General features: G+C 37.1%; 1 protein-coding gene across 1 annotated transcript; it reads right to left on the bottom strand.

Annotated features, from left to right (window-relative positions):
- Positions 1 to 11,668: 11,668 nt before the first annotated feature.
- On the bottom strand, positions 11,669 to 12,661 carry LOC149828382 (uncharacterized). The gene has a single exon (XM_090017039.1). It carries the CDS (start codon positions 12,659 to 12,661, stop codon positions 11,669 to 11,671), a length of 993 nt encoding a protein of 330 aa, XP_089873165.1.
- Positions 12,662 to 25,246: the final 12,585 nt, after the last annotated feature.

The following is a 25,246-nucleotide window of genomic DNA, read 5'->3' as shown; positions in this document are numbered from 1 at the left end:
GTGAGGTGTCCTAGCAAGCAGGTGGGTCGTTGCCCACCAGGTGAATGGCACGTGAGGGGTGTTCCAGATTCTGTGTGTAGGTAGGTGGATGGGGCATAGAAGCAAAAGGAACAACAAGAATTAACAAAATAAAATAAATGCAAACACAATTTGAGCTAAAACCCATGATGTACCTATGTCAAACTGGGTCACATCAGGTTGGATACAATCTATATTCTAACATTCTCCCACTTGACTCATTGACATGGAAAAACACTTTATCAAGATTTTACTATTATCTCAATTCAATTTCTATGTGGGTTCAACTTATGGTGAACATCTCTATATGAGTTATCATATTTTCATGTACTATAATATTATTCATTTTCAGTGTTTAGCATGTTAAGAATACCTTTATGAATATGTTGATTTTTAACCCATTCTATTGGTCCTTTTAATATTGTTATTCTGCTATTCTCTCTTTTTAAAATGAGAGATCATTTACACATAATCAACAATGCACAAAATCATAAAGAATCAATTTAGTTTCAGAAATGTGATAACATAAAACCATAATGTATTGTCATACATAAAAAAGAACTAAATAAACTCATCATCATTGCATGTTGAAAATACAATCCTGGTGCTAGCCCTTTAATAAGAGGATCCACAGTCATTTCCTTTGTACCGCTGTTTTTAATATATACTAAATGATTTTCAGTTATTTCTTTAACAACAAAGTACTTTAACTCTATCTGTCGACACGAGGTTGAACACTTGTTGTTATTAAAAAATCATACAATATCTTCATTATCACAAAAGGTCTTTAGTGGTCTCTCAATAGAGTCCACAATCCCAAGACCCATAATAAATTTTTTTATCCAAATAACCTGAGTTGAAGTCTCGTATAGAGCAATGAATTCTGCCTCTATGGTATGAACAATATTTGTAGACTATTTTTTGCTTTTTCATGAAATGACACCACCTTCTAGCAGAAAGATGTATCCAGTAGTGAACTTTCTACTGTCGAGACATCCTCCCAAGTCCACATCAGAGTATCCAATGACGTCTAGGTGGTAAACCTTTCTTTAGGTTAACATATAGTCTTTTGTTTCTTACAAATAGTGCATGATCTTTTTTGCTACCTTTTAGTGTGCAATGCTTGGATTAGATTGATATCTACCAGGCATTTCCACAACAAATGTAATATCTGGTTGTATGTAGGTCTGCACGTACTGCAAACTCTCAACCGCCGAAGCATATATGACAATTTTCATCTAAGCATTTTCATTTTCATCCCGAGGACAATCCTTTAAGCTAAATTTACCCTCTTTCACTATGGGTGGTGATCTAAGAGAATAATTCTCCATCCCATAACTTTTAAAAACCTTAAGGATATAGAATTTCTGAGAGAGGCCAAGTACACTCTTAATTCTATCGCGACAGATCTCAATTTCAATGACATATGAGGCATCACCCATGTCTTTCATGTCAAAATGAGAGAAAATAAAATCTTTTGTTTTATGTAGTATGCTTAAATCATTAGTTGCAAGAAGAATATCATCAACATATAAAACCAGAATTATAAACTTACTCCTACTAGCTTTAAAGTATATGCACTAATCAACAATGTTTTTGGTGAATCCAAAGTTCAAAATCACCTAATTAAACTTTTTATACCACTGGCGGGAGGTTAGTTTAAGTTCATAGATTGATTTTTTTAATTTACAAACTAAATGATTTGAGTAATCTACATTGAAGCCAAGAGGTTGTTGCATATATACTGATCTTCTAGATCTCCATTGAAGTAAACAATTTTCACATCCATTTGATGTATCTCTAAATCAAAATGAGCTATGAGGACCATGATTATCCTCAATGATTCCTTAGTTGAGATTGGAAAAAAAATCTCATTATGATTAATGCCCACCATTTGTGTGAAACTCTTTGCAATGATCCTAGCCTTGTAACTTTCCACTTGCCCTTTGGAGTCTATCTTAGTCTTAAAGACTTACTTACAACCAACAAGTCTTATTTCATCAGGTTGAGGTACAAGATCCCACACTTAATTTTTTGCTATAGAGTTAAGTTTTTCTTTTATGTCATTGATCCAATGTGCCAATCATTCACTTTCAATGGCTTCTGCAAAGGCAAAAGGATCATTATCAATGTCTATGAAATCATTGGGTTCTTATAAATACACCACAATAGTCTAGATGGATAGCAGATTTTATGATCCTCATAGACCTACATACAAGTGGTTTAAAATGAACCTCTGCCTCCTATTGTTATTGTATATCCTCATCAACAACTTGTTCTACTTGGAATTGATATTCATTAACCAGATTTTTCCTAGCATTATCCAAAGGACAATGATCAGAAAAATTGAACAATTTTTCTTGAAATATGAATCTTGCATTTTCTTAAATTCAAAACTTTGAGATGCATATCTATCCCAATAGAACTATTTTCAAGAAATCTTGTTTTATCTGTTTCCACTATTTATGGTGTATGAGATAATCAATAAAACCTAAAACCCTTTGATCTTTCTAGATAACCAATGAAAAATCCACTAGTCCTTCTAGGATCAAAAGTTTTTATATGTGTGTTATACAATGTAACTTCAGCTTGATATCCTGATATATGCACATATGATAAAAAAGGTTTTCTATCAGTTTATAGCTCGTAAGGAGTCTTTTGAACAACCTTCATAGAAACATTATTCAAATATGCATTGTTGTCCTAAGAGTGTCAATCCACAAGGTCAAAGGAAGGTTTGAGTGATTTAATATTACTCAAATCATTTTTTTTAAGCATACGGTTTCTTCTTTCAGCTACACTATTTTGATAAACACTAACAAGCATGGTATATTGAGGTATAATGCATTCCACTTGCAGAAACCACACGAATAGCCATTTCTTTTGTCTCATCTCAGTAAAACGACAACAATATCTATCACCTCTATCAGACCTAACCACATTAATAACTTCACCGATCTATTTCTCTACTTTTTGAAGTCTTTAAAAACTTGAAAGACTTCTGATTTTTCAAATAATAAGTAGAGATACATATATAGTGAGTAATCATCTATAAAGTTGACAAAATATTTTTTACCCATATAACATGGGAAAAACGGTTTGTAAAAATTTGTATACACGATCTCCATTTTTTTATTACTGCATTTGGCATATTTATATGCGTTAGACTGCTTAAGCTTTATACAGTCAACACATGGTTTTATATCCCTGAAATTAAGGGATCCAAGAATCTCTTCTTTCACAAGTCTTTGGACTCTCTCTTTCATGATATATTCTAACCTTCGATGCCAAAGCATATATGATTGATCTATTTTTAAGCCATGTTTATTGCCAATCATTGTGTTCTTAAGAGATTGAGATTCCTGAATTTGAAATTTGATTTTCAAATGATACAAACTATCATACACATATGCAGAACCTGTAGAAATAATTTTTTTAACAATAATAAGCTTTGTTTTTTAAAATTTAAAAACAAAACCAAACATATCAAGTTTTAAAATCAAAATAAGGTTCTAATTATAGAATAAAACATAAAATGTATCAACCAAATCCAAAATGAATCCTGACTCCAACACAACACTACAGGTCCCAACATTCTTGACATACGAACGCATCTTATTTCCTGTTTCATGCTTTGATGGTTCCCTTTTGTTTAAAAATGCATGCAAAGAGTTAGCAATGTGCATCGTGGCACCAAAATTAATCCACCAACTATGCAATGGAACATGGATTAAATTGCAATAATGAGAAATGAATGACTCATTACCTTTATTCTTGAGTCATTTTTTAAGCTTTAGGCAGTCCACCTTCCTATGTTCTTTCTCCTTGTAGAAGAAACACTTTATAAAAGAACCTTCTACTTATGTTTTGGCTTTCATCTGAGAGTTGAAACTATCTCCAAAAGTTTTCTTCTTGATCTTCTTCTTGAATGAACTTTTCTTTACCCCCGCATATGTTTTTCCTGATGAGAGTCCATATGTACACTCGACACCCTCTCACCCTTTAGTCTTTCTTTCTCTTTAACACACTTGCTCAAGAGGTCATTAAAAGACCACTCATCATTATGTGTATTGTAAGAGATCTTGAGGGGTCTATATTCAATGGGCAATGATGTCAGAATCAGATGGATCAGAAATGAGTCTAAAATGATAACTTCATATCATTTTGTTGAGATGCAATGTTTCTCATCTCCAAGATGTGCTGTTAGATGTGACTATCACTAGAATATTTCATATACACCAACTTGGATATTAGTATATTGGCCATAGCCTTATTAGAACTGACGAACTGAGCATCAATTTCTCCTAAAAATTATTTCATTATCTTACAGTAAGGAATTGTGCATCGAATGTTCTTAGCCACTCGAGATTGCAAAAGCAATAGGCTAATTCTATTCGAGCGCTCTCACTTCTCAAAGGTAGTCTTCTGCTGGACTATACTCTGCTCTATAATAGCGGGAGGTTCGTAAATTCTAAGAGCCAAATTCAAGTCCATGTAATTTAGAGTGAACAATAATATTTCTTTTCAATCTGAAAAATTGGATCTGTCTTAGATAGAGAATCATCAATGATCAAAGAACTTGGTACTGCAGGAAACAAAAGAAAAAGAACTTATAATTGCTCAAACAAGACTTATGTTAAAAAGGTAAAAATTGAGGTCCTCTATTATTCACCTTTTCTAAGGCATGAATAATTGGGTCATTATCGTTTCACTTTTGTGGGAAAGATAATACTCATAGTTGCTTCATCTCCTCAATTCACAAGGAATTAACTTCAATTGGTAAAACTAACAGATCATGTTACTAGAGACAATTCAACATTGTACCTTTGGATACAAACATGCTTTATGGGCTCATATACATATCTACTATTACACCTTGTGTGAATTTGGAACATAATGACATACCTTTTGGGTAAAATTATTTTTTTATAAAGTTACACACAATCATAATACTGAATCTTAACACGGTCCAAAGAATCCTCAATTAACACAACTCAGAATACTTTTGTGATTGCATGAGTCAGTTAATCAAGATTTTTTTCTGCAAACATATTAGTATTATGGAGCATGCCTATGCACACATGATAATGCATATGTATTCATGATGAAATATATATTATATCATAAAAAAATTACAAATTCATGCTTAAACTTATATGCATAAATAAATTTTGATGAAAATACATCACATATGTCATGAATTTAGACATAATTCATGCTTAAATATCATGAATAACTTAAATAATATCAAATGTATGTAAAAAATTCATGCTTTCATGATAATAAACAACTATAAAGCATGAAAAAATTACAAAGACATGCTCTTATGGGTAAGACATGGGGTCCTCAGATTGGAACCTGTCTAAAAATGCTCTGAAGTAGTCTGAAACGACCTCAAACTGATCAACTAAGGGCCTAAACTGGTTTCAGAACAATCAAATCAGTCTAAAACATGTACAAAAGCTTATAAAGCCCTAAAATTGAATGCAAACATCTTTGTTCCTTTATAGATTCATGAAAACAAGGTCTTTACATTCAGGAACCAGTGCAAAACAGATAGAAATTGGTCAAAAGGGGCTCTGAACCGGTCCTGAAATGCCCCATATCAGTCACAGAGCCGGTTCAGTATTTAAAGGTTTAAATAATATATTAACCTTATTTCGGACGTGATATGATTCAATCCGCATCCCGATCCGGTCTGGATCCTGACTCGTTTATTATCAGGCCTTGGGTTGGATCTCACGATCCAGACTTGATTTGGATCCAGATCTGATCTAAATAGGATTCAGGTTGAAACCCGATCCATATCTAGACCTAGTCCAAACAGCGTCCGGATGGGATCCAGGTCCTCGACTTGATCTAGATCTAGACCTAATCCATAAAGGACCCATGTTGGATCTGGATCCTAGGTCCAGTCCAGTTCAGATCAGGTCTGCCCCAGGACAGGCGGAGACCTAATCCACCCCGAACAGAGAATTCGGGTCTGGATCAGGTCCGCCCAAACTCAGATCCAATACCCGATCCATACAGATCGGGTTCAGATGGGGCCACCCATCAGGTCGGGTTCCATTGTAGACTGCTACAATGGAACCCGACGACATTCATTTTAATCGAATGCCTTCAGTTTTACTCAGAAACCGAACGTCTGTTCGATTTCTCAAAACCATGTCACCACCCCTCTTCAGGCAGCCACTGGCACGGGCAGTTCCACCGACGAAGGCCACCCCACAACAACTTACTCCCGCTGGCGTATCCACCCCACCAGTGCCAACGAAGGTAAGGAGAAGCCCCTTTTTTCAGAGGGTTTAAACCCTCTTCCTATTTATCCGGCCACTGCCGTTGGCAGCCACCTTCGGCAGGCGGCCCCAATTGTCGTCGGCTACTATCGGCAACTGCAGCGGTGGAAAACAAAAATCAGCCTCCCCCCTCCTGAACCTTCATGCCAACAGCAGCGGCCACCGGCGGCCGATCTCTTCCGCGAATGGCAACGACAGCTAGCAGAATAGCTGGTTGCGCTCACAACCACAGTAGCCGACCGGCTGCTGTGGCCGTCACGAGCAGCTGACCTCTGGCTGCTGTTGACAATGGTCGGCTGCCGTTCGACAGAGCCTGACCTGGCCTTCAAGCTCCTGTGGCGACCCATCTAAGGTGGTGGAGGGTTCCTTGTGGGGGAGTTTCAAAAAACCGACCCCAGCAACTGCATGCCACATTTGAGTCTGTCGCCCCCTCGTATGTTGCTGCACTTTTGATATTCCCTTATCGCCAACCGCTTTGGTGATACTCTCCCCCGATATTTGCTCGTTAGGCCACCTAGCCCTCCTTGGAACGTGCTACATTTGGTTTTTCTCATCCCTGTTGTACCTATTGCCGTTGACAGATTTGCTTTTATATTCTGCCATATGCAGTGCTGTAACTGTATCACTCGAATAATGAAAAGCGTGCGTGCTTGTTCTCCCATGGATGTCGGCGATCGCCGAACCAGGTAAATCATCTTCTCCATTATTCTCATTTTTTTTTATTTCATTTTTTTAACATGGTATCAGAGCCGGCTTAGACAAACCTCTGATCTCTCTTGTGGTCACCCTTCATCCGATCGAAGGCGGACAAAGAGGATGACTTGAGCTGCATCGGTTCTCCAGCGCATGTCTCTCCAGCGCACGTCGCATCAAGGATGGTAGTGCACGAGCAAAAGCCGATGCTCAAAATTACTATTGTTTCGCTGAACGGAATGAACTATCTAACGTAGTTCAAAGCCACCACCCTCTTTCTGAGTGGAAAATCTAAATTGGGCTTCGTCAACGGCAAGATCATTCCTCCAAATCCTGACGACGCAGCCTATGATGAGTGAGAATCGGGGAACCACCTCGTCATGTCGTGGTTGTTGAACTCCATGAATCCTAGCATTGTTGAAGGTTTCTTGTTCCTTGACACTGCAAAAGAAATATGGGACTCTCTGAAAGTTGTCTATGGCGAACAGAATAATCTTGCCCGTGTCTATCAACTCGAGCAAGATATAGCTCAAGCGATTAAGGGGATAAACTATTTCACTCATACCTTAGTTCCCTATGAGCCATGTAGGATGAAATGAACCTTTACCGGCCCATTACGAATGGCATAGACGTCATCAAGAGACGTATTGAGGAAGATAAGGTCTTCAAGATTCTCGCCAACACCGGACAAGACTATGACAACTTGAGGAGTCAAATCCTCATGTCCAAGGAACTGCCTCGCTTCAACGAGGTCTGTTCAGTCATCCAACGCGAAGAAACATGTTGAAAAGTTATGAAGATCAAACCGAAGGCTAGCACCAAGACTCACGAAAAAGTAGCTTTTTCTGGAGAAAGCACCACCAAGCCTCCCCCTAAACACGGAAGGGGCGAGCACCCGTGAGGCCGAGTAAGACCTCGCTGCAGCCATTACAAAAAACTTGAACACCTTAAAGACAAGTGTTGGGACCTCCATGGGCGCCCTGACCAACAGAAGTCGCACATGAGCAGAAAGACTTCGAAAATTGGGTCCACCAGGGATGATCTCGTGCAACTCTTGGACCAAATCAATTGATTCAACCTGACGACAATTCTTGGAGAATAACAAAAGGAAACATCAGGTAATATATTTGCACTTAATACCAAACTTGTTAAATCCAGGTGGGTAATCGGCACTGGCGCCACCAACCACATGACAAGCCAACTTGGTCGGCTGACCAATATTCGATCAACAAATAAAGGCCCTGTTAGCATAGCTAACGGATCTCAAGTCCCAGTTCAGAGCGTCGGTGATGTCTCCCTTCTCAGTGGCACATGTTTCTCAGAAGCATTATACATTCCTTCCCTTTGCTCTAGTCTCATGTTCGTTACCAAAATAACCGAAAGCCATAACTATGTTGCTATATTTTCTTCTAAGAATATAATTTTTCAGGATCTGAGTACGAAGAGAGTGATTGGTAGAGGACAAGTTGTGAATGGGATCTATCTCCTCGATACAGAAAGTCACACACATATTGCCCACAAGAACAAGGACATTGACAGAAAGTGGCATTCCAGACTGGGACATCCCTCGGACCAGATCCTTAAAAGAATATTCCCCGACATCCCTACATCCCAAGTCTCTTGTGATGCTTGTCAATATTAAAACCAATTAGAATTCCTTTCTCATTGTCAGAAACTAAAAGTGTTGAAAATTTTTCCTTCATTCACTCTGATGTGTGGGGACCGGCTCCCATCGTGTCGTATTTTGGTTTTAAATATTTTATAACCTTCATCGATGATTGCTCACGTACGCGGTCAACCTTATTAGCCAATTCATGCATAGTCCAAGGATGCCCCACCTCGACATTGCGCACAGGATCCTGAGATACATTAAGGCATCCCCAGGCAAAGGGATCCTCATGAGCAAGCACGGTCACACAGAAATTACTAGATACGCGGACGCCGACTGGGCGAGAGATCTGGATGACAGAAGGTCCACATCTGGGTATTGCACATTCGTAGAAGGAAACCTAGTAACATGGAGAAGCAAAAAACAACACGTCGTAGCCAGATCAAGTGTGGAAGCCGAGTACCGAGCTATGGCTTCGGCATCATGCAAACTTATATGGATTAAAACCCTCCTTAACGACATAGGATTTCCCCATAACAAGCCTATGCAACTGAGGTGTGATAATCAAGCTGCCATTCACATAGGGGCAAACCCAGTTTTTCACGAGTGGACAAAGCATATCGAAATCGATTGCCATTTAGTGAGGGAAAAAATTCAAGCCGGAACCATATTCACCCCCATACGTCAAGAGCAACGATCAGTGGGCTGATATATTCACCAAGGCTGTCGGTGGCGATAAACTTCAGAGCATCGGAGACAAATTGGGGCTAACTAACATCGAGTCCCAACCCGAGGGGGAGTGTTAAAAGTGATAAGGTCAGCAGGTCGTGATGGGCGTCACTCCAGCAACTGCATGCGACATTTGCGCCTGTCGCCCCCTCATATATTGCTGCACTTTTGATATTCCCTTATCGCCAACCGCTTTGGCGATACTCTCCTCCGACATTTGCTCGTTCGGCCACCTGGTCCTTCTTGGAACGCGCTACATTTGGTTTTTCTCGTCCCTGCTGTACCTATCACCGTTGACAGATTTGCTTTTATATTCTGCCATACGCAGTGCTGTAACTGTATCACTCAAATAATGAAAAGTGTGTGTTTGTTCTCCCGTGGACGTAGGCGATCGCCGAACCACCTAAAACATAGCCTCCATTATTCTCATTCTTTTTGCTTCCGTCTTTTTAACATGTCTCAGCAAGAAGATCCCTCTCAATTCCTCCATATCCAAGATATGTGTTCCATCCAAGTCATTTACCATCAAACGAGTGGACGGTAAATTTTCGGGTAGCCTGAGCTTTCTCTATTTAGACACATATTTAAAGCAAATAAAAGAATCAAAATGCTACATGAATTGTTTAATAAAAAATAGATTTTTTTTATATAATCCAAAGAAAACACATCAATCACAGATCGCACATTGGCTGGCCTCCGGTTGGCAAAACCCTTTAACGTTCTCGACCCAACAGGTTACACCCAGCTTCACCCGTGGACAGGTTTTAAGTTATAATACTGTGAGATATAACAAGGAACTTCAAGGATGCCAAATACCAATGGCCCTCAATATGTACCAAAGTTTCAATTAAAACTTTTAAAATCATTATTTGATTTTGAAAAGACACGATCTAAGATATGATTCCTAGCAAACAAACTATGCTTAAGAAACCCATAGGATTAAATTAATTGAGCGAGATGTTCTTAATCCGGTTGCTGATACCATATGGTGGTACACAATTTTGTTTATATGGATCTAACCACCAAATGGTAAATCTAACCGTACCGATGTGTTTAACATGGTTAATTTATTTACTATGTTATAAGGTTTTGTCATGTCCAATACATCACAAGATCATATTTTTTCGGACAGTGTCATGAAAATAGGGGTGATCTAGAAATTGTATAAAACATCATATTTCAATCAACTTTAACATGTGAAAATAATAAATAGAACATGTTAAACATGATCCAAATGTTAGATTTTGCATTTGAATCTTAGATTTATGTAAATCAAGTGTTTACTATCATAGAAACACCCACATACATATATATGGTGGTTTTGTACCATGATACCACACGGTGTACACTCTTGTTTGTATAAATTTAGCCATCAAATGTTAAATCTAATTATACAGATGTGTTTTAGTATGGTTTATTTAATATATTAAAAGGTTTTTATCATGTCTAATACAACATTAGATTCATTTTTAAGATGGTGGAAATAGTCAGTCACAATTGATGGAAATAATGGTGCATGGTTTAAAAATGGTACGAGTCAACTTTAACATAAATAAAACATACTAAACATGATCCAATGACTTGATTTTTCTTTTGAAGCTTAGATATATATAAATCAAGTGTGTATGATCACCATAAGCTATAGTGATATAATATAACCATAGAAGCTGCACATCTCTCTCTCTCTCTCTCTCTTATGCCAATATGCTAAATGAAACTACTAAATGGTTTTCGGTCTTTTTCATTTTATTTTTAAATTCTCTTATACATATGTGATCTATGCACTTGATTTATAAGGATCAGCTCTTGAAGCATTCGATCCCACACATGGGTGGGCTTTTATAAATGGTTCAAAAAATAAATTGATCAAAATCTTTTTTAAATTTTGTGACCTCCGGATATTGTTTTTCATCTGGGTGTTTATCCTTAGTAAATGGACCATGTTGAACGCATCTATTGGGTTAAGAAGAAAGCATTGGAAAAGCTGAAAAACACTAGATAGGGTTGAATACATGAACCAAATTTGCTGGGGATGTAAATAGGATAAGAGTTGCAGGTTTCAAATGAACAGTATTGTTCAATCATTTTTTTTTTTTGGACACATATCAGATCCTAATGTGTAATCAGATGGCAGATTTTCTGGCCAAGGATAAGAATCTGCTTAGACTCTACCAGGTAAAAATTTGTATCTGACGGCAATAAGGAGCTACAGAGTCGATGGAGTTGTTTATCAAGCTTAGTTGGATCTAAATCTGGATCCAATAACATTTAACCGACTGAATTGGATTGCATCCCATTAACTTCAGCGTCATCTCCCGGTTCCTCACAACAGCAGTTCCTCGCATTCCTGGTCATCCTGAGGAAGCACCCTGCTCATCTGAACCACACACATGTCTATCAGCTTCTCATCGACCCGATCATCGGTGTCTATCAGCATATCAACGGCCAGGGAGTCCGCTATGGGAAGAATTATCAAAATGATCTCGGTCACGGCCAAACAACTCCAGACGCTACCGAAGCTCAGGAGTGCAACCAACTGGAACTCTACGTCCTGGCCTTTCCAGAAGACGGAGATGCCCATGGCCGCCACGTGGATGGATGGGGAGATCAGGACCGTCAGTGCCAGCGCGTACACCCGAAACGCCAACCTCTTGTTGATGACCATGTCCATCATCCTCCAGCAGAGCGACGAGAAGTACGGGAAGTAGGCGATCCCGGAGACGGCGGCTATGATCGTGCTCAGCAGCGGGAACGAGCACCACACGCCGGATCCACGGCTCGGCTTATCAAACACGGCGACGAAGAAGTCGGGGAGGAAGCTCGGCCGGTCCACGAGGGGGAGGACGAAGGCGACGATGGAATGGAGGGCGAGCAGCGGCAGGCACCACGTAAGCATCGCGGCAACGGCAGACCTCTCACTCCTCGGCCTGGCCTGAAGCGAGCCCCTGACCAGCCACACCGCCGCCATTAAGAAGCTCGGTTCCGCGAGGCCCAGCGACGCGGCGACGTGGAGCCTGCAGAGGTCTGCTTGGCGCGCAGAGCTGAGCCGGGAGAGAGGCCAGCCGGGCTGGCGGAGGAGAGGGAGACGGAGGAGCTCAGAGAGGGCCCAGAGGAAGGAGGACGCCACGAGGAGCATTCGGATTGGCCATAGGGAGTTGAATTCCCGGAGCGCCAGGAAATGGCCACGCCGGGTCTTGAACCGGAACCGGAGGACGAAAGCGACGGAGACGAGGCCCAGGAGGAGGAGCACCGCAACGAGGAAGAGGGTGGCGAAGCCGACGAGACGAGACGACGCATCGGGCGGGTTTCGGACCATCAATCCCTCCTCCTCCTCCTCGTCCTTCTTCTCCGCCTACGTTGAGGGATGGCTCGATGATTTTCATTACGACTCACCCTCCCTCCTCCTCCTCTTTTTTTTTTCTTCTCTCTCTCTTTTTGGGATGCTTCTTCTCTTCCATATACATTAATACGAAGCGCGTGGGAATGGCAGCTTGTGTGGTCCAAAAGGAAGGCCAATTCTTGCGGGTGGTTGCAACTTGACAGTAGGATCGTTGACGAACTTCCTCGCTGAGACGGTTTTTCGTGATCCTGAAAATAGAAATTCCTCATACTGCACTCTTTTCTTTTTTCAGTTTATCCTTTTTATGTCCAACTAAGAAAAGGTTGGTGCAATGGAGATTGGGTTTCGAATTTTGATTCGGAGTGGATCTGCTTGTAAACGAATCGGTCGTTATGTAACAAGTATAGGCGATATCTTGAAATTATCATTTATTTTATCAGGATATTTTCAAAAGCCACTGCGATGCACCCCCCCTCCACACACCCCACCAAAAAAAAAGAGTGATTTTATTACATGCTCCTTTCCATTCCATTGCTGATGCAAGGGAAAAATGATTGTGCATTGTCACGGTCCAGGCCACGTTTTGGAGCCAGCGCCTAGTTTTAGGATCCATGATAACTACTCATCAAGAGGTTATGACATGGCAAAGCAGGTCCTAAAAACACATGGCAAGCTTGGGAAGGTTCTTATAAGAGAAACTACTTTGAAAATTCAAGAAGACACTTATATAGAAAGAAAGAGAGGAAGGAGAAAAATGAAAGAAAAGTAAAACCACAAGTCAATCTATGAGGGGTCATACGAGGGCTCTCTAAATAAGAAGAAAGACAAAAAAACAAAAAAGAAAGGGTGAGACGCCCTTCACTTTACTAATTAGAGGGCAAGGCCGCCTCGTCTACTTTATACTTCTTTTATGATTAGATTGTTTTCATTTTTTTTGTTTTTGGGTCCAGTGTGATTTGTTTTTTTTATTTAATTTATGTTTTTAACAATTTAGTTAGATTAACTAGGATTGGCTAGGGAGGGTCTTTAGTTGGGCTAACCAACCCTTCTCTGATTTAGTTTTGAGTATCAATTATGATTCACTTTTAGCAGCTAGAGGGTGTATATGAAATATGGGTTAGATTTGCCATTTTGGATTGGATCTAGTCTCAACCCAAGCCCACTCTCTATATAAAGTGGCTTGGAGACCCATTTTAAAGTTTACGTAAGTATTGGATTAGAATTTCATCTCTCCCTTTCTCTCTCTCGTGCGCCCACTCATTATCTTCTCCTCTTTGAAACACCCAGTTGTGGTTTTGTTGATCTCTTTCTCTCCTTCTATGATCCATGTGAATATCAGGTTCTCAAGGAAAAACCATTCACCCCATCCGAAGAGCCCAAACCTTCGGTGCTTCCAAACCGGATGATCTAACTTCCTCTGTGAGATCCAGCATTGTAGTATTGCATATCGTGTGTTTGAGTTCCAAAGCATAAGAAGGACCTACCAGGCCTGCATATTTGTGGTAAGTGGACCTTTGCACCTACCCAAGACTTTACCCAAGTCTTAGAGTCTTTTCGGAACCTTGAAATCCAAAATCGCACTTCCCTATTTAGCCTATTTTGTTGATTCCCTTGTCCAAATCCCAAATTGTCCCATAGGTCTCAGGCCCTTCGTCTAGTAGGTTCAATCCATTAGAATTCATAGGCATCCATTTAGAGTACACATCCATCGCTCGTACTGATATCCTAACCGGTCTATCTTCTCAGGCCAATCTAGTTCTGTCTGCCTCGAGTGGTGAAAATTTTGAGGTTACCACAGAGCAATATCAGAGCAAATTACATCACATGGAGGGACCACAACCCCCTCATCTGGAGAAGGTCGAAGAAGCTCGTCGGCATGCGAAGCAAGAGTGTGCATTCACAGAACATACTCAAACCGAGTTTGTTCGACAATGCCAAGACATCAATGAGTGCATTGAACAGGTTGTAGCAACCCTTGTTGCACGTTTAGAGGCCATGCCCTAGCTATCACCCTAGATCCTCAATCGAAATCATGGTTTTGATGGAAATTGCATGATTCCATACTCTGTGAGACGCATTTTGACCAAAACCAGGGATTTGGTCAGAAGCGTTAGTTCGACATCTTTCATTTTTTTGGTGACAACGTGAGGGAATGATGTTTAAGCTGAAACTGTAATAACCTCGATTTTTATGGAATAAAAATTTATCAAAGATATAATTTTAGATTGGGTCTATGAAGCAATCCAAATCCAAATCCAAAGAAATTTGATCCAAATAAAATTTGGATCTAAATATTTTGTTGGATCCGGATCTTAATCCAAACAAATTCAAACCAAGGATACATTAGTAAATAATAAAATAGATAAAGGGTAAAATGGAAAATTTTAAAGTAGTTATTTTGAAATATAAAAAAAATAATGGGGGATAAATGAAATTCCACTAAATAAACAAATGAGAGGTTATCACCCAACCTCTCCTTTGCCACCCCTCCCTCCTTGGGTGACTGGTGTGAGTTTTATGAAATGAATTTTTAAAGATATAATTTTGATAAAATATTTTGTGAAAGTCAGACACCAAATAATAAAAATCGTCTCACACTAGGGTGAGATCCAGGTCGAACTTAGGAAACAGAAGAATAAACTTTGTATTCCACACAATTGCAAGCTTTATTGCCTTTAAAATAAAAGTAAATAACTAATAAAAATGAGAGTGCTGCCCTCTGTGGAGGGCTCAAAGAATAAAAATTATTACAAGCCTTATTACAAACCCAAATTAATCAAATAAATAAACCTAAATCTAAAAGAAAAGAAAAAGGGTCTTCAGTTGCTTGAGCTCTAGTTCCTTTTGATCTTCATTGCTTATGTTTCTCACACATCTTAATATGATCAGTACTTAAGGACTCTCTGAGAAGCTCGAAGGGCCTTTTTAGGGGGGCTCAGAGGGCTCTTCTGGGGTACTTTTCAGGGCCTTTCACCAGTCCTACATGCGAGGGACGAGCGTAATGAGAGAGCACTCCCAACATTGTTATCTTGATACATTAGTTTTCCACTTATAAGTTTATATTCTCTACGGTGAGGTCCAATGTGGAGGGTTCTCCTATCTTCATGGCTGGGGAGGAGTAACCTTTCCTGCTAAAAAACAATATCTACGAAACCAGAAGCACTGCTTACCCTCTCCTTGCAAGCATCGTATTTTACTATCACATGGTTAAACTTTTTAATTTATTAATTTCATGAAACACACACTTATGAATCCAATTTAAGGATTCGGCCACTTTCAGGCCCATGGATGCACATTTTATTAAAAATGCAAACTTTATGTATCATTATATATTTTTTTCTTTTATTTTTAGCTTAAGCACTCATTCATCAATAGGAAATGATCATAACAATTAGATGCATCCAAACATTCACATTTCGTGCATACTTTATTCATTTCAATAACAATTTTGTAATGTAAATCATTTATGCCACAAGCACCATAATCATGTTGTGTTTCTAATTGGACACTCAATACCTGCATATAGTCAATATTAGCTTTCATATGCAGCACCATTCATTTCACATAAAATCATGTTCGAATGCTTGGCAAAATATTATATATATTGATAACCGGTCTTTAGCTAGTTCGGGATTCGTAGGACCCTAAATTGTTGGATTGTTATGGCTGTCATAGAACCGTGTACATTCTGCAAACAGAGCTAAATTTTTTACTGATTATTGCAAATTCTGTCAGTTTTTTGATACCATAAACCGTTCATAAAAATTCCTCTGTACGAGGAAGATACTATTAGTTTAGTGTTTGCTTGTATAATTTTGTTCCGACTATCACTGTTCTATGCATATTTTGGGAACAAAGCCTAAAATTTAATAGATTGTGTGAAATTTTCTTATCTTTTCAATGCAGCAAGCCGTTCATAAAAACTCTGATGAACGAGGAAGATACAAACAATTTATTGGTCAGATATCAAGCTAAAAATATGAAATAACAAAAAATAAGTATTCGAGTAAGCAGAAATAGACCACTCAAATTGAAATTTCCAAATTTTTTCAACAGCAGCACTTTAAACATTATCTCAAAAATCTCAAAACATGACATTACATATTTTCCTATAGACAAAACCTATTCCCGCAGCCATTAAGCTAGGAAATCAATCTGTCTTCTCAAAAACTATTTCCTTAGAAAAGTTTTCGGTATTTTTCCTAATTTCATGCATATATCTACAATTTTTTATAGCAACATGGAATAAATTTTATATTTTTTACATTAATAGCATACAACATGAATAAAAGAATTAAATCATGCACACTAACTAAATTTTTCATAAATCAATTATATGACTCCCTATTGCATTAGAAACTAATTTTGGTTATGAGAAAAGCCATTATACACGGTTGACATAAAATCTTAGGTTTTTAACTCAAACAAAATGTTTTGTAGGGACTTAACAGACCCCCCCCCTCCCCTCTAGGAAATCTAATTAGTCCTTTCTTAATGAACATATTTTAGGATTCACGAAGGGTTTTCATTCGAAAATATCGTAATGAAAGGAACATAGGAGTTTGTCACTCGGTATTTGACAAAACATGATGTTGAGTCCTCACATGGAAAGTTTGGTATAGGGTATATCTATTTAGAATTAGAATAAACTCATGCATACAAGTTTCGATCTACATGTAGAGAATAGAACCCCCTACCTTTTCGAGACAAACACCTTCGCTTGTCAAAAAAATAGATTTCTCTACTCAAACCGCCTCCTCTGCTTCATGTGATGGTTACAACTTGATGCTTAGCACCCTTTCAACGTGTGGTATAGACCTTTTTGTGGTATGAAAGAGGGAAATACCAAGCAAAAGGAAGAAGAAAGAGGAAAATAGAGAGAGGATAGAGAGAAAAGAAATCTAAAAATGTCAAATAAAGGGCATGAGCCCCTCCTCCCTTTTCATAATTCTTAAGCTTGATCAAGGTGCTGGAGAAAATCTTAGCCCTTGATCTAGATCCCCTACTTCTTTCCTTTCTTTTTTTTTTCTAAATTTCCTAAACATGTATTTTATATTAATTTTTCTATTGGTCTTACCTTATATATATATATTTTTCTCTACTTATATATTCAAATAATGTACTATTATGTACATTATATGAATTATAGTCATTCAAGGTCTGGACGTCACCCCCTTGTGGGGTTTTCTTTCCAAATTCCAAATTTAATCAAACTTGTTTGGTTGGCAAGCAAGTTTGACTTTGTCTCTTTGTTTTTATTTTATTGTTATTTTTTTCTTTCCTTCCTCCTTTTTTTCTTATTTTATTTATTTTTTTTTCTTCTTAGCTATCCTGCCCATCCTAGAATCTTATAGGATGGGACAACTCCCCTTGGGAGGGCCTTCCCTATGCTTTTTGGTAACTTTTGACTTAGGCTTTAGAAATTGATTTTTGGTAACTTTTAAAAAGCTTTGAAATTTAAAGTTTTAAATTAAATATCTTCAATTAATCCTTGAGGTGCCACATAGGATAGGCCGCATAGGGGATGACCCACCTATGGACCTCTACTCTTTTATTGGTTTTAGTTAAATCCAATTTTTGATTCCATTGTTTTTTTATTTTATTAATTAATTTTATTTGCTATTTTAGATTTCAAAATTTCTAAAACTACTTTTAAATTTTAAATGATGTGACTCTACATGTTATTCAAATTCATATTAAATTTTTTTAAATACTAATTTATCAAACTTATCTAACTTCCTTTCTCAAAATTAGCATTTTTATAAAAAAATAATTTTTGAGAGCGATTTTCACTACGGTATTAGGACACTTTGTCGTTTTGATTTTTTTTTCTAAAATATAATTTATTTATTTTATAACTTCCATTGTCATTATCCAATTACTATTTATGAGAATATTCATGAAAATTCACAAAAAATCCATGAAAAAATCACAGGTATCCAACCCCCCTTAAAAAAAAATTGTCCTTGAAATTTGACTAATGTTATATACCAAATAGGCTTGGATATGTTGCTTTCATCTCCGCTTCCAACTCCCATGTACATTCTTCGAGTCCATGGTGTTGTCATCGTACCTTCACTAAGAGAATAGTCTTGTTTCACAATACTTGCTCTCATCGGTTCAAAATCTCTATTGGATGCTCCTTGATCATGAGATCCTTCTGGACTTCTACCTCGTCATACTGGATAATATATGTCGGGTCTGACATATATTTCCTGAACATCAACATATGGAATACATCATGGATGTTCGAGAACTGGAGTGGAAGTGCCAATCTGTAAGCTATGCCTTTAATTTTCTCAAGGACAAGAAAATATCATACATACCTCAAACTTAGCTTACCCTTTTTGTCAGACTGAAACACACTCTTGGTTGGTGAAATCTTAACAAATACATAATCCTCAACTTTAAAAGTGACTTCACGATGCTTTGGATCTACATAGCTTTTCTGACAGCTATAAGCAATCAGAAGTCTCTTCTGTATCAACTGCACCTAGTCGGTGTAGTATTGTAGTTCTATCAATGACTTGATAGATCGATCACCAACCTCACTCCAACATACAGGAGACCTATAGGGTCACCCATATAAAGTCTCATATGGAGTCATACTGATGCTCGAATGATGGTTATTATTATAGGCTAATTTGGCTAGCTTTAAATGTTTACTCCAGTCGCCCTTCCATTCCAACACACAAGCACACAACATGACCTCTAGCATATGGATCATCCTCTCTTACTGTCCATCTGTCTGTGTGTAGAAAAGTTATGCTAAACTTAAGCTTTGTCCTCAAATTTTTTTAAAGTTGTCCCCAAAACTTTGACGCAAATCTCAGATCTATATCTGAAATGATCGACACAGGTACTCCATGTAACTTGACAATTTCGTCCACATACTAGTCGGCTAAACTTTCTATAGTCTGATTTACTCTGGTCGGTAAGAAGTGTACTAACTTTATAAGGCGATTCACTATGACCTATATAGTATCATACTGGTGTCATGTTTTGGGCAGACCTACCACAAAATCTATGGTAATGTCTTCCCACTTCTATTAAGGTATCTTGATCATTTGCAGTATTCCGCTGGGTCTCTAATATTCTATCTTGACCTACTGGTATACTAAGCACCTTGACACATACTCTGTGATATCCCTTTCATGCCATTCCACCTGTAATTCCTCTGCATATCCTTATACATCTTAGTATTACCTGGATGTATAGTGTATTTAGTTCTATGTTCCTCATCAAGTAGCTTCCTCCATAGTTGTTGATCCTCTGGCACCCATAGCTTGTGATTGTATCAGATGCTACCATCTTCTTCTAGATGTAGGGCTGACTCATCCTATTTGCACATTGCAACCATCTTTATGAAGCTTGGGTCTTCTTTTTGCTGAGAAACAATCTGATCCATGAGTTTGATTCGTAGGACTAGGCTTGAGATCCAAATGCTACCTGAATCTGAGTCAAAGGGTCTCCAATCAATCATATCCTCGAATAGTCTCTACTCATTGTTGGTCATGCTTGCTAGGCTTCCTGCTTTTCTGCTCAATGCATCAATCGCTACATTCGCTTTCCTTGGGTAGTACGATATGAAAAAGTCATAATCCTTCAAGAACTCTAACCACCGCCTTTGTCTCATATTTAGATATTTATGTGAGAAAATGTACTTGAAACTTTTATGATCGAAGAAAACCTTGAACTGCTCCCCATACAAATAGTGTCGCTACACTTTAAAGGTAAAAACTGCAGTTGCTAGTTCCAAATAATGCGTAGAATAATTTTGTTTATGCACTTTCAATTGGCGAGAAGCATACACTATGACCTTGTCATGTTTCATCAGTACACAACCAAGTCATGTACATGATGCGTCACTATAAACCACAAATTCTCCATGGCTTGAAGGTAGAGTAAGCACTGAGGCTGAAGTAAGCCTACTCTTTAGCTCCTGAAAGCTTTCTTCGCACTGCTGATTCCATACAAACTTTATTTCCTTGCGAAGTAGCTTGGTCATCGATGTCGCTATCTTAGAAAAGTCCTGAATAAATCTTCTATAATATCATGCAAGACCAAGAACGATGCGGATATCTGACACGCTCTTTGGTTGTTTCCAGTCTAAGACTGCTTCCACTTAATACAGTTCTAGTTCAAAACACAAGATTTAAACAAGTTAGGATAAGGATCATAAGGAAGATTTTCCTCAAAGCATATTCATCGGGGTAAATTTACCTTAGCAGGGTCCACTGATATCATCTTTTGAGATCACATATTTGTGAACTTAGGCATGTATTTACAGATGTCATTTTTTAACTATTATTTAAAGGATATATGCATGCAATTAATGTATGAAGGATCTTGGTTTTGTAAATTTGTGACGCAAACATGTCATCCTCGTCCTCATCATGGAGTTGCGAAGGTTGAGATGTTTGCATCACATATTTGTAAACTCAAGCATGTATTTGTAGATGTCAGCTTTTACTTATAAATTATTATATACCTAAAGGAGATTTGAATACAATTAATGTGTGAAGGTCCTTAGTTCTCCAAATTTATGAATGAACATGAGGTCCTTTGGCATCCTCATGGCGGAGTTGCGAAGGTTAGGACATTCACATCACATATTTATGAAATCAACTATGTATTTGCAAATGTTATCTATTTGCAAACTAAGACCTATATTTGTGAATGTCATTCATTTTGCATAATGCTATATGTGAACATCACCGCGATTATCAGAACTTGCTCATATCAAGGTAACCATTTCCATAAGTTTGTTACTATCATCTACAAGCTAAGTTATAGTAAATTTTAGAATAAATAATATAATATATAACTTGGCAAAAATTTTACATAAACAAGATAATATACAATAAAAATGTGTTAGTAATCAAAGGTTAATGTCAGTGTCAAATTTACAAAACATTTGATTACATATCAACAACAACTCATATAATTTCATATTTCATTCATCTCAGCTTCCTCATCAAGGTCCTTTGGAGCCTCCTCCTTTGCTTTCTTTTGTTTGTTCATTTTTTCTGAACCTACTGGGATAGTTGGTTTCGCTTCCCTTGCCTTTGTTTTGTATTGCGGTTTTTTTGCTTCTTTTCCTTTTCCTCTACCTTCTTTTTGGCTTACTCTTTTGCATCATATTCTTCTTTTTCAATTTATCATAGTATTTGATGATGTAATATATTGCATTAGCCTGAAAAAAGGTTATTAGCAAACAATCAATTAGCTTATATCCCAAAAATGCAATAAAACATGTTATATAAACACGTACCTGCATTAAATTTAGTTCAATATTTATGTGCAAGTACTGCATGTACTAGGACAAATATACAACAATCAACTATGTAACAGTCATATATAAAGTCAACAACATATATATACATATACATATACATATTGAGTTAACAAACATGTGCAATGTAATTACATGTTATCTTGTTGAGGAATACCATCCACGGGACAAACCATCCAATTCGAGTAAGCGTTGTAGTCAAATATCTTTGCTAAAAAGCAAACCTAGAATCTAACATTAATCTTATATAATATGAGAGAAAAATAAAGATATTATTTAATAAGTAACAAATTTATATTAGATATTTAAGGTTCTTATCTGCATGAGTTGTGACCTACATGGAATTATATAGCCTAAACACCATTGCTTTCATATCCATTTTTCAAAGAACCTAGTGTTGATTGCCCCAGTTGAGCAAAATTAATATCTATAACATAAATTGAATTGAAAACTTAAGCATACATTGTATGTTATGTAAACGTAAATATAAGTATGCAATATTCTTCAACGGATATCTTGTCATATTCTTTAAAAGGATATGACAAACTTTGGTTCTCAAAGTAAGAACAAGTCCCTAATCGTGTAGCAGGGCATTCAATCATTTGATGTTAATAATGTTAAGCAATTAGTTTTTGTTAGTCCTTTGAAAAATAGGAAGACTATCGATTTTGAGACTTTCCAAGAAATACGAGATAAGATAAACGATCTTTGATAATTTTATTTCTGCTATCATGTGTCATTTGTGATTCTCAATCATTTTTAGATGCTACATAATCAACATATGTGATACATTCATGTTATATTCAAATGAGTGTATTTACAAACATAACAAACAAATGTAGTTATTGTACACTTACATCACTACTCAACAAAGTGTCCATGAAAAAATCTTGTTCATTTAACTCTTTTGCTTGTTGCCCATCCATAGCCTTATCAACTTGTTTTCATGGCCAATTTAAATTACATATAAACATGTACATGTAGTACCACTGATTGTATGTATACATAACTTGTTTCATTATGCATCTTACCACAACTTAATTGGAGCTTTAGCTTCTTTTTTATTGTCACACTTTTGTTTAGTTTATTTAACCATATCATGAAAGACCTAAGATCTAGGTAAAAGACAAGACATTGGAATAGTTCATTAACACAATGTTCAATAATTATTAACGAATATGCACACACACAAACACACTCATTTCACAATAAGAGGTAATACAATATATTGTTATGTATGTTTTTGCTTGTTATGTCAAACCTCACCACACATTATATTTGTATGACACAACATCCTTTGGTATTGTTTTCCATCTCTTCACCTTAAGTCGCCTTAGTGGACCTGTCACCTTTGATAGATAGACTAAAATAAGAGTCAATAAAGCATTATATGAGACATTATCCACCATCAGAAGAAATAAAAATGTATGATATGCAACTGTATATTATTCAACTTTGAAAAATTTATCGCAGTAATCTTGTAGTAGTTTGCCCTCCCATTTATTTGTTTCACAAGAGCATTGCATTTTTTTAAGATCAATATTGTAACTATGAGATCAGTTGTGCGCTTTGCATAAATGTCAGTAAAAATGTACGATAACCACACATAGTTGTGTATTTTTCTTCTGTGTTTTTACCTTTTCTTTTGCCTCAGGCACAACATCTGTCATTGTTTGTTTAATATTCTTTCTTTTATCAAACAAAATCATTAACATGAGATAAATTCTTTTTAGAAGAGGCACTAGGGGCTTGTCACATATGGTAGAATTCATGAATTGAAACCCTTTGCTACATTAGGGGGACGTTCGGATGCCTTAACTCACACATGATTTTGAATCATAATAATTTTAAATCATTTTGATTCCAAATCCCAAGGCAACCTGTGAGATTTCAAATCTCACGAATTGTCATGATTTTAAATTAGAATGATTCAAAATCACAGGTTGTCTGAAATCTCATGTTCAGAAGAACATGAGATTTTAGGCTTTTAGAATAGCTTCTTCAGGTTCCCCTAACATAGCGATTTTATGGAAATGAACTGAATGCCTCCTAGATGTCAAACACCCATATTTTTTTTCTAAAAAGTGAGATATAGCCTAAAATTGTTATTTCATATTGTTGACAATATAATTGTATGTGGTTGTATCTTGCTCTTGAATTTTTTTAATAAAATATATGCATTGTAGTTTCATGGTTGCTCGAGCTACGATCCACCAAAGTGCACTGAGTGGTGAATCAATTTTTTTTGCAAAGTTGTATGTCAAATGCTTCATGCAATATCCAACATGATATCTACGACACGTCTTTAACCCTATATGCCTATCTGAGATAACTGCCAATACTTCTCTTTCTCTCTCAAGTCATCAAAGTGTTTGTATTCTTCTTTCAAATGCTCCAAAAACTACATCCATGACTCTTTGCACTTCTTATCTACTACTATAAATGTTACTGAAAACATCTTACCACATAGATCAATACTTTGGGCAAACATGAATATACTAATATATTTTTCTTTTAGGAATATGCCATCTACCATAAGAACTAAAGAGCATCTTTTAAAAAGTCATTGTTTCATAGACAAAATGATAAGAACAGGTAGTTAAATAGATTTTTCTTATCAGTCTCAATATACCCTAGCATTCTTGAGTTTGTCGTCATCAATTAACCAAATAGGCAGGAAGCATTTTGAATGACACTTCATATGTGTCATATAACTCTTCCTTTGTATGTTTTCATCCACGTCATGCTTGTTTGTAACTAATCTCCATATATATTCCTCATGATTGATGCCATTGATGATTTCTCTTGGAGTCATCTTCGAGTTAACATGTAGGTGTTTGCGAATAACACCTATAATCCATGTGGTAGAAACTTTTTTCATCCAATAAACACTACGTATATGCTTTCTTTCATACTTCTTGACTTGAAAGAACGTTACTCTGCGCAACTTTGTGCAATAGATCTATGAAAAATTGCCCATATTCTACAAGTTCTTTCTCGTGCATACGACAATCATTCTATTACTACATCTCCTCACAAATTTTCTTTTACAGTTATTCATAATTACATGATCTTTAAAAAACTCACGATAATGCTTTAAATCATTAAATCTTTGGCAGACAACAATGTCTCCATCATTTGAGCTCGTTGTTTGCTAGTGAAAAAAATTTCGATCATTAAATTTTTTATTCAATCACATCTCATTAGTATAAAAATGAAAATTAATTTTACTGCTCGATAAATGCTCATCATATAGCTTGTACAAT

This window comes from Nuphar pumila, chromosome 9, assembly GCF_984573655.1.
Source record: "Nuphar pumila chromosome 9, dmNupPumi1.hap1.1, whole genome shotgun sequence".
NCBI lineage: Eukaryota > Viridiplantae > Streptophyta > Magnoliopsida > Nymphaeales > Nymphaeaceae > Nuphar > Nuphar pumila.
Note: the sequence above shows the minus strand (reverse complement) of the source record. Positions and strands in the feature narration are given on the sequence as shown.

Coding starts and splice junctions, on each gene's coding strand:
- LOC149828382 (XM_090017039.1), bottom strand. CDS start 12,661: ATGGTCCGAAACCCGCCCGATGCGTCGTCTCGTCTCGTCGGCTTCGCC.